This window comes from Oncorhynchus clarkii, chromosome 3 (assembly GCF_045791955.1).
Source record: "Oncorhynchus clarkii lewisi isolate Uvic-CL-2024 chromosome 3, UVic_Ocla_1.0, whole genome shotgun sequence".
NCBI lineage: Eukaryota > Metazoa > Chordata > Actinopteri > Salmoniformes > Salmonidae > Oncorhynchus > Oncorhynchus clarkii.
In genome coordinates this window covers 45,364,401-45,378,888 of record NC_092149.1, presented here as the reverse complement: position 1 = coordinate 45,378,888, position 14,488 = coordinate 45,364,401, and the positions used below count along the sequence as shown (strand labels likewise).

Here is a 14,488-nt window from a genome sequence, read left to right as displayed (position 1 = left end):
TGGCTTTCTAGGCAGAGTAAAGAAAAATCCGTATCTCAGACTGGATAATAAAAATAAAAATGAAGATGGGCAAAAGAACACAGACACTGGACAGAGTAACTCTGCCTAGAAGGCCAGCATCCCCGAGTCGCCTCTTCAATGTTGACATTGAGACTGGTGTTTTGCGGGTACTATTTAATGAAGCTGCCATTTGAGGACTTGTGAGGCGTCTGGATATGGAACTGGGCCGACATTCTGATTTTCTAGTTGAAATAAGCCCGATCTCAATACAGTTTTCTGTTCCCAAAACTACAATCTGTTATGAACACAGTGCACTAAGTTTTGTGGATGTAACCTTTTGGCATTAAAATGAGTCCTATAAAAAAGAAATGGCATTGTATACAAGGCGTGCAAGAGCTAATTTAATTATTGCACACGCACACTTTTTTTCCAGGTCGTTGTTGTAATTGAAATGTATCCTGAATCAACTTACCTAATAAAAGGAAAGCAAATACCAAACAGAAACAGAGTGCACATACATTATTACACCTTGTTTACTAGTTTTGTCTGCCTATGGCAGTTGGATATGAAGACATGACGCACTTCCCTTATTCGACAGTAACGTGCACCCGTTTCCTGACCTGCTACAGTACAATGCATCCATCCCCCAACCGCCCCTCTCTGAATCAAGTCTGTGTATTCTCAGAGGTAAGTACTGCTCTGTCTCTTTGCTTTACACTTTTTACATTTTTAATTGTAACCTTTATTTAACTAGGCAAGTCAGTTAAGAACAAATTCTTATTTGAAATGACGGCCTACACTGGCCAAACCCGGACGACACTGGGCCAACTGTGTGTCGCCCTATGGGACTCCCATTCACGACCGGTTGTGATACAGCCTGGATTCATCCATCTAACACTGAGATGCAGTGCCTTAGACCACTGCGCTACTCGGGAGCCCTTAATACAAAGATACTTCAATTTGAACTGTTAATGTCCAAAATCTCAATTCGAGATTGATAAAGATTTAGCCTAAAATATGTCATTGTTCTTTGTTTCAATTCAGAGTACCTTGTCTCAGAAATAGGGATAATGTTCAGATATATTACGTTCTATATTTGAAGTTAGAATGAAGGCATTCTGTTTAGATGCATACAGTACCTGTGCTATTTACTTTTGGCAAAGCTTGTGTTTTGGTTAAATAGTTCATATAAGGTTAGAGTGCCACTTCACTTGCACATGGAGGTTGGATTTACTGTGCAAGAGCCAAGATGCACTGTTGGAATTTCATCCACTTTTGGAATTTCATATTTTGTACAACACTGGAAATGTGTTCTATAGTATATAGAAAGCGTCAGCAGACACAGTCACATTTGGTTTGTGGTTATTAACACCCTCAATATGTTTGGGTGAAAGTGTATTTAGTCCTTGTGGTGTGTGCTAGTGTTGTAGTATTTTACAATGGGAAGTTCACTCCAGAGCCAAAAACACATTATTTTCACCACAAGAATAGAAAAATATCACACTCAATGCAAAAAAAAATGATTTTATAGACAATATTTTTATACTAACACCTATAATACATGATACAGTTCATCATACACAATAGTTGTTGTTGCCTAAAGCCCTATTTGCACAGGACTAGTATTACAAGATATCCTCAGTTATGTTATTTCCCAGAATTAATGTGGTTCCAGAGGACTATTAGCACAGGCTTAGTTTTTAACTGTCCCCTTTAATACTTTTTTCATTCAGAATTGACTTTCGGGTGGAAGGCTGTTCTAGACGTGATGATATTTCAATTTATCGATGGTATAGCCTAATATTGGCTTTCAGTAAGAGAAAGTTTAAATAGTAATGGTAAATAGTAATGGTAAATAGTAAAGTTTAAATTGCATTTTAGGCTTAATTTGCATGTTTGCAACTACTTATACATTTAGAGACTTTGAGTTATTTTGGTCCTTTAAAGGTGCAATATGCAGAAATCGCTCCCCCATTTCCTGGTTGCTATAATTTGAAAGGTTTGCCTTATTTCAGTTTATGTGATAAAATAAGTAATAGATGTAGTAGAGAATCATTGTACCATCTAAACCACTATGAAATATTTTAATTACACAAAAATATTGTATTTTTAAAGGTTTGAAACTGGTGTACAAAACCGAAAGTAAAAGACACAAAATTAAAATTAAGAACTGGAAGCATAAAAATAGAGCACATAGAACAGATCTACCACTTCTTAGACTTGCTTTCAATAAGAATGACAGTTCTATAACTCACATTTTTAAGTGAATTTGGTCAGGTCACCAAAAAAGTTACATATTGCAAATGTAATAATAATACTTTAAAAAAGCAAACATAAACATTTCAACAATTAGCTGTAAATGTATATTTTCTTTTGTTTATCATACTGCCATCATCAAAATGTAATGACTTTTTACCACATTCAAATGGACATTCATCTATAATTTCAAAGCTTACTGCATGTAATCATACATAACTTAAAAAGTCAATTTCATAGAGAATGTTAAAACGGGACTATATGTAATAACTTGCTCTGAAGAGATCGTGATTGGGTCTAAATCAGAGTTTCCCAAACTCTGTCCTGGGGCCCCCCTTGTGTGCACATTTTGGTTTTAGCCCTGGCATTACACAGCTGATTCAAATAACGAACTCATCATCAAGCTTTTATTATTTGAATCAGCTGTGTTGGGGGGGAGGGGGGGGGGGGGGGGGGATGCAAAGGACAGAGTTTGGGAAACCCTGGCCTAAATAAGCGTTTGGTGGACAACATTTATTGTTCTTCTCTTTGACTGCCATTTACAGAAAGTCAGACTCTTTCCGCATGCCAACACATTTTTCTTAGCTTCAGAAGCATCTGCATTCACCGATTTTGTTTGTGGTTATCCCTAGATATACAGTGCATTCTGAAATCTTCAGACCCCTTGACCTTTTCAACATTTTGTTACGTTAGAGCATTGTTCTAAAATTGATTAAATCATTTTTTCTACTCAATCTTCACACAATACACCATAATGACAAAGCAAAAACAGGTTTTAGAAATGTTTTTTAATACAGTTGTAGTCAGAAGTTTACATACATTTCGGTTTAAGTCTATAAAACTCGTTTTTCAACCACTCCACACATTTCTTATAAACAATCTATAGTTTTAGCAAGTTGGTTCGAACAGCTACTTTGTGCATGACAAAAGTAATTTTTCCAACAATTGTTTACAGACAGATTATTTCACTTATAATTCACTGTATCACAATTCCAGTGGGTCAGAAGTTTACAAACACTAAGTTGACTATGCCTTTAAACAGCTTGGAAAATTCCAGAAAATTATGTCATGGCATTAGAAGCTTCTGGTAGGCTAATTGACATCATTTGAGTCAATTGGAGGTGTACCTGTGAATGTATTTCAAGGCCTACCTTCAAACTCAGTCCCCCTTTGCTAGACATAATGGGAAAATCAAAAGAAATCAGCCAAGACCTCAGACAAAAAAGTGTAGACCTCCACAAGTCTGGTTCATCCTTGGGAGCAATTTCCTAACGCCTGAAGGTACCAAGTTCATCTGTACAAACAATAGTACGCAAGTATAAACACCATGGGACCAGGCAGCCATCATCCTGCTCAGGAAAGAGACGCGTTCTATCTCCTAGAGATGAACGTGCTTTGGTGTGAAAAGTGCAAATCAATCCCAGGACCTTGTGAAGATGCTGGAGGAAAAAGGTACAAAAGTATCTATATCCACAGTAAAATGAGTCCTATGTCGACATAACCTGAAAGGCCGCTCAGCAAGGAAGAAGCCACTACTCCCGCCATAAAAAAGCCAGACTATGGTTTGCAACTGCTCATGGGACAAAGGTCATACTTTTTGGAGAAATGTCCTCTGGTCTGATGAAACAAAAATATAACAGTTTGGCCATAAAGACCATCGTTATGTTTGGAGGAAAAAGGGGGAGGCTTGCAAGCCGAAGAACACCATCCCAACCGTGAAGCACGGGGGTGGCAGCATCATGTTGTGGGGGTGCTTTGCTGCAGGAGGGACTGGTGCACTTCACAAAATAGATGGCATCATGAGGGAAGAAAATGATGTGGCTACATTGAAGCAACATCTCAAGACATCAGTCAGGAAGTTAAAGCTTGGTCGCAAATGGTTCTTCCAAATGGACAATTACCCCTAGCATACTTCCAAAGCTGTGGCAAAATGACTTAAGGACAACAAAGTCAAGGTATTGGAGTGGCCACCACAAAGCCCTGACCTAAATCCTATAGATATTTTGAGGGCAGAACTGAAAAAGTGTGGGCAAGCACGGAAGCCTACAAACCTGACTCAGTTACACCAGCTCTGTCAGGAGGAATGGGCCAACATTCACCCAACTTATTGTGGGAAGCTTGTGGAAGGCTACCCAAAACTTTTAACCAAAGTTAAACAATTTAAAGGCGATGCTACCAAGAACTAATTGAGTGTATGTAAACTTCTGACCCACTGGGAATGTGAGGAAAGAAATAGAAGTTGAAATAAATCACTCTACTATTATTCTGGCATTTCACATTCTTAAAATAAAGTGGTGATCCTAACTGACCTAAGATAGGGAATTTTTACTAGGATTAAATGGCAGGACTTGTGAAAAACCGAATTTAAATGTATTTGGCTAAGGTGTATGTAAACCTCTGACTTCAACCTTATATATACTACCGTTCAAAAGTCTGGGGTCACTTAGAAATGTTCTTGTTTTGAAAGAAAAACAAATTTTTTGTCCATTTAAAAATAACATGAAATTCAGTGTAGACATTGGTAATGTCGTACATGACTATTGTAGCTGGACACAGCAGATTTTTGATGGAATATCTATATAGACGTACAGAGGCCCTTTATCAGCAACCATCACTCCTGTGATCCAATGGCACGTTGTGTTAGCGAATACAAGTTTATCATTTTAAAAGGCTAATGGATCATTAGAAAACCCTTTTTTAATTGTGTTAGCACAACTGAAAACTGTTGTCCTTATTAAAGAAGGAATAAAATTACCCTATTAGGGAGTAATTCATTGGCACATTATTGTCTGCCAATTCTTGTTTTAAAAGAAAAGTTCAGATCCCACGTGACACTAGCTAGTACATTGGGCTACAGACAAGACAATTCTATAATTTTACATAATCTAAATGTCTGTCTGATCATAGGTAGTCTGTGTGAAGTCATTGTCACCATGGCATGGAGTACCAACAGCACCAAACTGGACAACATCACATTGTCCCTGTTCCAGAACACGACAGCAAGCACTGCTATCTCCATCATCTACATCGTGGTCACCGTCATCAACCTGACAGGAAATGGCCTCTCCATGTGGCTTCTCCTCTTCCGTACCTCTCCCAAAACCCCCTCCATTATCTTCATGATAAACCTGACCCTGACTGACCTGGTCTTGGGCCTCGTCCTGCCCTTCCAGATCAAATATCAGATGCAGGGGCATAATTGGAGCCTGGGCCCGGGCGTATGCAGGTATTCTTGTTAATTTTTTGAATCCTTTATTTATCCTGATTAGTCTCATTGAGAAAGATGTCTTTTCCATGCCCTGAGCCAACAACTTTCTTTTGTCACAGATGAATAACGATTAAATATATTCTGATCTTTCATAGGCTCCTGACCCTGGTGTTCTTTGCCAACATGTACTGCTCAATTCTAACTATGACCGCCATCAGTGGAGACCGCTACCTGGGCATCTGTTGGCCCATGCTCTTCCGTGAGACCAGGGAAAGGAAGTCATTTGCTGTTATCGGCTGTTTGGCCATGTGGACAGTCGTCCTATCTGTCCTGTACCCATTAATGACAACCGACCTGACGTTCCACGTCCCAGAACTCGGGATCACCACCTGCTTTGACGTTCTGAAGAGGGACATGCTTCCATCGATGGAGGCCTGGGCTGCTTTCCTCCTTACCCTGTTTGTGATCCTTTTCCTCATCCCGTTCTGCATCACTGTATTCTGCTACGTCGGCATTATCCGCAAGCTGGCCCGAGTTTCCAAGACCAACCAGAAAGAGAAAGCTATCCGTCTTGCCGTCACCGTCCTAACGGTCTTCATACTTTGCTTTGCTCCCAACAACATCCTCCTCCTGGCTCACACCATCCGGAGGCTCTTCTACGGGGACTCCCTCTACATGGCCTACAAGCTGACTCTTTCCCTCAGTTGCCTCAACAGCTGCCTCGACCCCTTCATCTACTACTTTGCCTCTAGGGAGTTCCGTCAAAAGCTGAGGCAGATGCTAAGGCTGAGAACACTGAGCAGTCTGGACACAGGGAAGACAGACCCGCACCGAGAGAGCCTGTACTCTGCCCAGTATGTGTCTGGGGGACAGGGCGGAGAAAACGGCAGAGTTTCTGTTAAACAACACTGTTAAAAAACGTTGCCTGTAAAGTGAAGAGAGAGGGCAGATGACAACCGAGATGACATGTCGCAATGTCTCGTGTTGGGTCAAATGACATTTCACAATTATTTCACAGGATGGAATGTTTTTGTGTGCTGTATATAGATTAACAAACCAGGACAGACGGTGCTTCTGCATTTCCAAAGTTAGGGCTCTATTCAATCAGATCTGCTTTTGCCGACATCGGCATAGCTGTTGTTTTGATGCTGTCAGAGGTGGAACTGAGTTAGAGCTGATAAATCCACAAGTCGCTCCTGGCAGTAAAACCTAAAGAGGACATTGCAAGTGATTTCGCATTAACATTGAAAATGATTTCGCATTAACAGAAATCATTTGCAGCCTTGTTTACAAGTTTGAACACTGGAATGTGAGATGTAATCGACACCTGGTTTAAGATGATAGAATTTAGTTGAATGATTTTTCAATTTGAAAGTAATTATTTATATAAAGCCTACACTCGCTCTGAACTTCTAACGGAAGTAGGGCGGGTGTTGCTTTCCTGACAGTGATTGCAAGAGCCGCTGCTCACTAATTTGACAGCTCCAATGCAGTTCCACCTCCGACACTGCCAAAACCTCAGCTTAATATGATTGAATCTTGGCCTTAGTAAAAAAAAAGATTTAAAAAAAAAAAAAAAAAAAGGGTTATATATTTTGCGAAGGAATGTTGCAACTTGCATAAAGATAGGAATAAGATAGTGTGGCGAAGTGAGAGCTAGGCTCCTTTCACCACCAATGTGCTCTCTGCCTCCTGCCAATTCGGGCAAATTCATTATTTCATTATGTGAATTATTAAGTATACACTTTGTTTGTTCAATGTTTATTGATTCCCAGCAAATTATATCACCAGTAATGCATTTACTGTTAATCACCATAATTTCCCAGTAATCTAGACCGTTATGGTTTGGTTACATCGCTAATCTTTGTTCTTTCCTGAAATATATATGCATATGAATTTACCGTTCTAATTCTCAGAGGGGACAAGTTGTTTTCAGATCTCACAAACTATGCTACACTTGTCAGAAATACGTTTTGGTTTATTTCATTCAATGTAGAAGTTTCCAGTCATTTTCCCCAATGTCGTTAGTTTGGAGCGCTCAAAGTTTGCATTTGTCTGGTTTCTTCGTCCTTTCTAATGTTGAGAGCACACACATCTGAGCATGGATAGAAAGAGGCCTAGGGCTATATGGCCTCTGTGTTATGATTGAGGTCAAAACTGTGAGTTGAAAGAAAATTATGAAGTGTTCAATTTAGAAACTGTGATTAAATGTTATACTCAAGCCTTGATGGATATAGAAATGATCTTTGGAAGTGCATATGTATATTTTTGAAGTCCTGTGATTCAGATTTGTATTGGTTTCTCAGCACGGCCGAAAGTACTTACCACAAGTCTAAACAGAGTGCCTGCTGTAATTTGCAAAACGATTTGGCAGTCAGACGCCCACTGGCGGGGTGGTCCCTAAAACACACCACGCAGTCAGCGAACGGGCAGGCCATAATTCGGTGGATGTGTTTTCACCTTTAAGGGAAGGCTGTGTAGTCTTGCCCTACCTGTGTATGTTCAGATATGACAGGTTAAGCCTGATTCCTAGGTTATTTATTTTGGCTGTTGCCAGTGTATAATATATATTGAAAATCTAAACAACAATATCTAGAAAACAACTGGCTGTAACTAAACCACTCCTTAAAAAAACTGATCTTGATCCAGATGATCTTAAAAATTATAGGCCCATCTCAAACCTCCCGAGTGGCGCAGCGGTCTAAGGCACTGCATCTCAGTGCTTGAGGCATCACTACAGACACCCTGGTTCAATTCCAGGCTGTATGACAACCGGCCATGATTGGGGGTCCCATAGGGCGGTGCACAATTGGCCCAGCGTCGTCCCGTCCGGGTTTGGCCTCTGTAGGCCGTCATCGTAAATAAGAATTTGTTCTTAACTGACTTGCCTAGTTGAATAAATGTTAAATGAATACAAATAATAACTAATTTTCCTTTCAAAGATTCTAGTGAAAAATGTTGCTCACCTTCTTCCAACAGCGCCACCATGAGGCCAAACACAACCATACTCTACAGGTTAGCTATACTCACATCCCTGAGCATGTGTGCCAAATTCCATGACTCTGTCAAACAGATAGTTATTGTGTTCCGCTTATAGCGCCACCATGTGGTTGATCTGAGTATGTTTGCATATGAGACTTGATAGTGTTTTGAAAATGTATATTAAGATTTGTTACAGTACGAGTAATCATGTCTGATTTACAGGGTTGGGTAGGTTACTTTCTAAATGTAATCTGTTACAGTTACTAGTTACCTGCCCAAAAATTGTAATCAGTAACGTAACATTTGGATTACCCAAACTCAGTAACAGAATCAGATGACAGCCTGCTTGGAGTTTGCCAAAAGGCATCTGAAGGACTCAGACCATGAGAAACAAGATTCTTTGATCTGATGAAACCAAGATTTAACTATTTGGCCTGAAAGTCAAATGTCATGTCTGGAGGAAACTTGGCACCATCTCTACGGTGACGCATCGGGGGGGGAGGGGGATCATGCTGTGGGGATGTTTTTCAACGGCAGGTACTGGGAGACTAGTCAGGATTGAGGGAAAGATGAACAGAGAAAAGTACAGAGAGATCCTTGATGAAAACCTGCTCCAGAGTTCTCAGGAACTCAGACTGGGGCGAAGTTTCACCTTCCAACAGGACAACGACCCTAAACACACAGACAAGACAACTCTGGCGTAGCTTCGGGACAATTCTCTGAATGTTGTTGAGTGGCCCAGCCAGAGCCCGGAATTGAACTCTGGAGAGACCTGAAAATAGCTGTGCAGCAATGCTTCCCATCCAACCTTAGAGCTTGAGAGAATCTGCAGAGAAAAATGGGAGAAACTCCCCAAATACAGGTGTGCCAAGCTTGCAGCATCATACCCAAGAAGACTCAAGGATGTAATCGCTGCTAGGTGCTTCAACAAAGTACTGAGTAAAGGGTCTGAATAATTCTGTAAATATGATATGTTTTTTTTTGTTAAACATTTTCAAAAATGTCTAATCCTGCTTTTGCTTTGTCATTTTGGGGTATTTTGTGTAGATTGATGAGGGGGGGAAAAAATCTATTTAATTCATTTTAGAATACGGCTGTAACGTAACAAAATGTGGAATAAGTCAAGGGGTCTGAATACTTTCCAAATGTGCTGTATAGTGTATGTTTGGTCATTTATATTTACATTTTTGACGACCAACTTAATGAGTAACTTCAATAACACTGCTATCTTTTTTTAGAACACATGGAAATTAATTTCCTTAGGTGTTAATCATGAAAACCCCAAAATTGGGACACAGCAGTCGTGAGATTCAAACCTATAATCTCTGTTCTCTATCTATGGAATTAGTTCACTGCACCATCAGAATGGAGATAGAATGCAATGTTTTTTTATGCATACAAAGCTGTTAATTTTTGTCTATTCAAATAAGTGCTTGTTTCAAAGGAAATTGTTAAGATTAAGATTAAGATCAGGCGTGGGCGAATCCAACCAACCTGAACACACTTAACAGGATAGAGGGATAAGGGATAGAGAGAGCGTTAAGAAAACTTTACATCGTGTTCCAGTTACTGCCAGCATCCAGCAACTTTGCACAGCCATTGAAGAGAAGTGGGACAACATTCCATAGGCCACAATCAACAGCCTGATCAACTATGCAAAGGAGTCGCGCTGTATGAGGCAAATGGTTGTCACACCAGATACTGACTGGTTTTCTGATTCACGCCCCTACCTTTTTTAAAAAGATATCTGTGACCAACAGATGTATATCTGTTTTCCTAGTCATAAGAAATCCATAAATTAAGACATTATTTATTTCAATTGACTGATTTCCTAAGATGAACTGTGACAGTAAAATCTTTGAAATTGTTGCATGTTGCGTCTATATATATTTTTTCAACTGAAATAAACCACCCACATGGCAGCTTCTTGTCAACGCTGCAAGCTATCTGACCGTTCGGAATTGGAACAATTCATGGCTTCTGCCCCATTGATGTGTTTGCATCATTCCCCCCCCCCCCACCCTCTTCAATGGAGCAGAGTACGACAGCCACAGTAGAGGTAGATACTTTGCTTTCGAGAGAACGAGATCACTGCAAAAAAAACAATAGAAAAAACAAACAAGATCACTGCACTCAAATACGACTCGACCCAAGGATCCTGATTCAATTACTCTACCCAAGGTCCCAAAACTTGACTGGATCAATCATTTGTTTGCAGAAATTGATTAAGTCAGGGTATTGTGCAATGATAATCAAAAACCCATCCATAAGACTAGAGAAAATACCACCACTCAGCACTGTCTTACACATCGTACCTTTCCCCAGCAGATGGCAGTGTTCTTCTGTGTCAGACTGTCGGCTCGTACAGCTGTAGGCTCGTACAGTTCACTTCCTGTTCCTGTTAGAATTTTTTCATGATAATACATAGCTAATGTATCTACACAGAGGTGGTGCTGGACTATAAATCAATTAATATTTTCCTCCTCAAACCTGACCTAACAATTGACTTAAAATCCTGTAGGAAAGCCAATAATACACACGCAAGGCTACAAGTTCAAGAGGATATTAGTATTTGTTAGGTGATGTGTCTATGGACACTTTCTGTAGTTTTTGGAAACATTTTTACGAGAGTCACTGATTCCACAGGGGGAAAGTTAAAAAATAAATATGGCTATATTTAAGCAAGAGAAATGTACTGGATCAAAAGAAACTACATGCACAGCTTTATTCTCCGAGAATGTCTTTTGTATTGGACATTTACTTTATGTTGCAGTGTGTATTGATGGTGAAGAGGAGGTATTAATAATCAATGGTTTTTGATGACAGCTTTTGATGACAACATATTGCGTCCTAACATGAATAGTCCAGATACGTCAGTAACTGCACAAGAGGGGTTTTCACATATGTTCAAACAAATGCAATATGGGACTATTGGTTTGGAACATGTAATAAAGATCTATTGTTTTATTTGATCTACCTCAGGGCCGTTATAGTATAGAGTAGTCACTTTTCTATTAGGTAGTGGATTGGTGATCAGACTCAGGGCAAAGGCGTTAAGTTATGAAATAACAATGTCTTTCCGTGAGAAAATACCATTCACTTTGGTTCACCTCTGCGAGTGTCTAATTGGCTCTGTGAAGGATTGAAGCGCTGAGGGGGCACAAAGTATGTGACGATGTCTTGGGGTTGGTCTGGAAGTTATAACATTTAGCATGCTTCAAACTCCTGAAACAGCCTTTTCCTGCAATCTAGAGCCATAATCGGTATGCTTAATTCTATGTAAAAAAATGTATATATTTTTCTGCATATATAAGCATACCTCTTGAGCTGTCTGTTTTCTGACTGGTGGTTATTTTTTTAAAGAAACGTAACATGCTTCTCTGCTAAGAGTCTGGGTAAAATTATAAAGGAATGTGAGTCTTATTCAGTACATTTAATTATTGCTAACCTTGCCAACAGGCATGCCAGCTAAGAAAACACTTCAGTAAATTAGGAATACAAAGTATATTGAAAGCAGGTGCTTCCACACATGGATCCTGATTAAATTAAGCAATGCACATCCCATCGTGCTTCGTGTCAATGCCATGGCGGTCTTAATAACCAAATCTTAACCAAATTCAACACTTATGGGAGATTCTAGAGCAGCGCATGAGACAGGGTTTTCCACCACCATGAACAAAACAATATTGTGAAGAAATAGTGTCGCATCCCTCCAAAACAGTTACAAACACTTGTAAATCAAATCAAATCAAATCAAAGTGTCAGTGTGTTGGCAGCAGCCACTCAGTGTTAGTGGTGGCTGTTTAACAGTCTGATGGCCTTGAGATAGAAGCTGTTTTTCAGTCTCTCGGTCCCAGCTTTGATGCACCTGTACTGACCTCGCCTTCTGGATGATAGCGGGGTGAACAGGCAGTGGCTCGGGTGGTTGATGTCCTTGATGATCTTTATGGCCTTCCTGTGACATCGGGTGGTGTAGGTGTCCTGGAGGGCAGGTAGTTTGCCCCCGGTGATGCGTTGTGCAGACCTCACTACCCTCTGGAGAGCCTTACGGTTGAGGGCGGTGTAGTTGCCATACCAGGCGGTGATACAGCCCGCCAGGATGCTCTCGATTGTGCATCTGTAGAAGTTTGTGAGTGCTTTTGGTGACAAGCCGAATTTCTTCAGCCTCCTGAGGTTGAAGAGGCGCTGCTGCGCCTTCTTCACGATGCTGTCTGTGTGAGTGGACCAATTCAGTTTGTCTGTGATGTGTATGCCGAGGAACTTAAAACTTGTTACCCTCTCCACTACTGTTCCATCGATGTGGATAGGGGGGTGTTCCCTCTGCTGTTTCCTGAAGTCCACAATCATCTCCTTAGTTTTGTTGACGTTGAGTGTGAGGTTATTTTCCTGACACCACACTCCGAGGGCCCTCACCTCCTCCCTGTAGGCCGTCTCGTCGTTGTTGGTAATCAAGCCTACCACTGTTGTGTCATCCGCAAACTTGATGATTGAGTTGGAGGCGTGCGTGGCCACGCAGTCGTGGGTGAACAGGGAGTACAGGAGAGGGCTCAGAACGCACCCTTGTGGGGCCCCAGTGTTGAGGATCAGCGGGGAGGAGATGTTGTTGCCTACCCTCACCACCTGGGGGCGGCCCGTCAGGAAGTCCAGTACCCAGTTGCACAGGGCGGGGTCGAGACCCAGGGTCTCGAGCTTGATGACGAGCTTGGAGGGTACTATGGTGTTGAATGCCGAGCTGTAGTCGATGAACAGCATTCTCACATAGGTATTCCTCTTGTCCAGATGGGTTAGGGCAGTGTGCAGTGTGGTTGAGATTGCATCGTCTGTGGACCTATTTGTGCGGTAAGCAAATTGGAGTGGGTCTAGGGTGTCAGGTAGGGTGGAGGTGATATGGTCCTTGACTAGTCTCTCAAAGCACTTCATGATGACGGAAGTGAGTGCTACGGGGCGGTAGTCGTTTAGCTCAGTTACCTTAGCTTTCTTGGGAACAGGAACAATGGTGGCCCTCTTGAAGCATGTGGGAACAGCAGACTGGTATAGGGATTGATTGAATATGTCCGTAAACACACCGGCCAGCTGGTCTGCGCATGCTCTGAGGGCGCGGCTGGGGATGCCGTCTGGGCCTGCAGCCTTGCGAGGGTTAACACGTTTAAATGTCTTACTCACCTCGGCTGCAGTGAAGGAGAGACCGCATGTTTTCGTTGCAGGCCGTGTCAGTGGCACTGTATTGTCCTCAAAGCGGGCAAAAAAGTTATTTAGTCTGCCTGGGAGCAAGACATCCTGGTCCGTGACTGGGCTGGATTTCTTCCTGTAGTCCGTGATTGACTGTAGACCCTGCCACATGCCTCTTGTGTCTGAGCCGTTGAATTGAGATTCTACTTTGTCTCTGTACTGGCGCTTAGCTTGTTTGATAGCCTTGCGGAGGGAATAGCTGCACTGTTTGTATTCGGTCATGTTACCAGACACCTTGCCCTGATTAAAAGCAGTGGTTTGCGCTTTCAGTTTCACACGAATGCTGCCATCAATCCACGGTTTCTGGTTAGGGAATGTTTTAATCGTTGCTATGGGAACGACATCTTCAACGCACGTTCTAATGAACTCGCACACCGAATCAGTGTATTCGTCAATGTTGTTATCTGACACAATACGAAACATGTCCCAGTCCACGTGATGGAAGCAGTCTTGGAGTGTGGAGTCAGCTTGGTCGGACCAGCGTTGGACAGACCTCAGCGTGGGAGCCTCTTGTTTTAGTTTCTGTCTGTAGGCAGGGATCAACAAAATGGAGTCGTGGTCAGCTTTTCCAAAAGGGGGGCGGGGCAGGGCCTTATATGCGTCGCGGAAGTTAGAGTAACAATGATCCAAGGTCTTTCCACCCCTGGTTGCGCAATCGATATGCTGATAAAATTTAGGGAGTCTTGTTTTCAGATTAGCCTTGTTAAAATCCCCAGCTACAATGAATGCAGCCTCCGGATAAATCGTTTCCAGTTTGCAGAGAGTTAAATAAAGTTCGTTCAGAGCCATCGATGTGTCTGCTTGGGGGGGGGA

General features: G+C 41.6%; 1 protein-coding gene across 1 annotated transcript; it reads left to right on the top strand.

Moving 5' to 3' along the window:
* Positions 1 to 585: 585 nt before the first annotated feature.
* Positions 586 to 7,047, top strand: LOC139405991 (P2Y receptor family member 8). Its single transcript, XM_071148448.1, has 3 exons — positions 586 to 687; positions 5,164 to 5,482; positions 5,620 to 7,047. Exons 2-3 carry the CDS (start codon positions 5,190 to 5,192, stop codon positions 6,377 to 6,379), a joined length of 1,053 nt encoding a protein of 350 aa, XP_071004549.1. The 5' UTR covers positions 586 to 687; positions 5,164 to 5,189; the 3' UTR covers positions 6,380 to 7,047.
* The last annotated feature ends 7,441 nt before the right edge of the window (positions 7,048 to 14,488 follow it).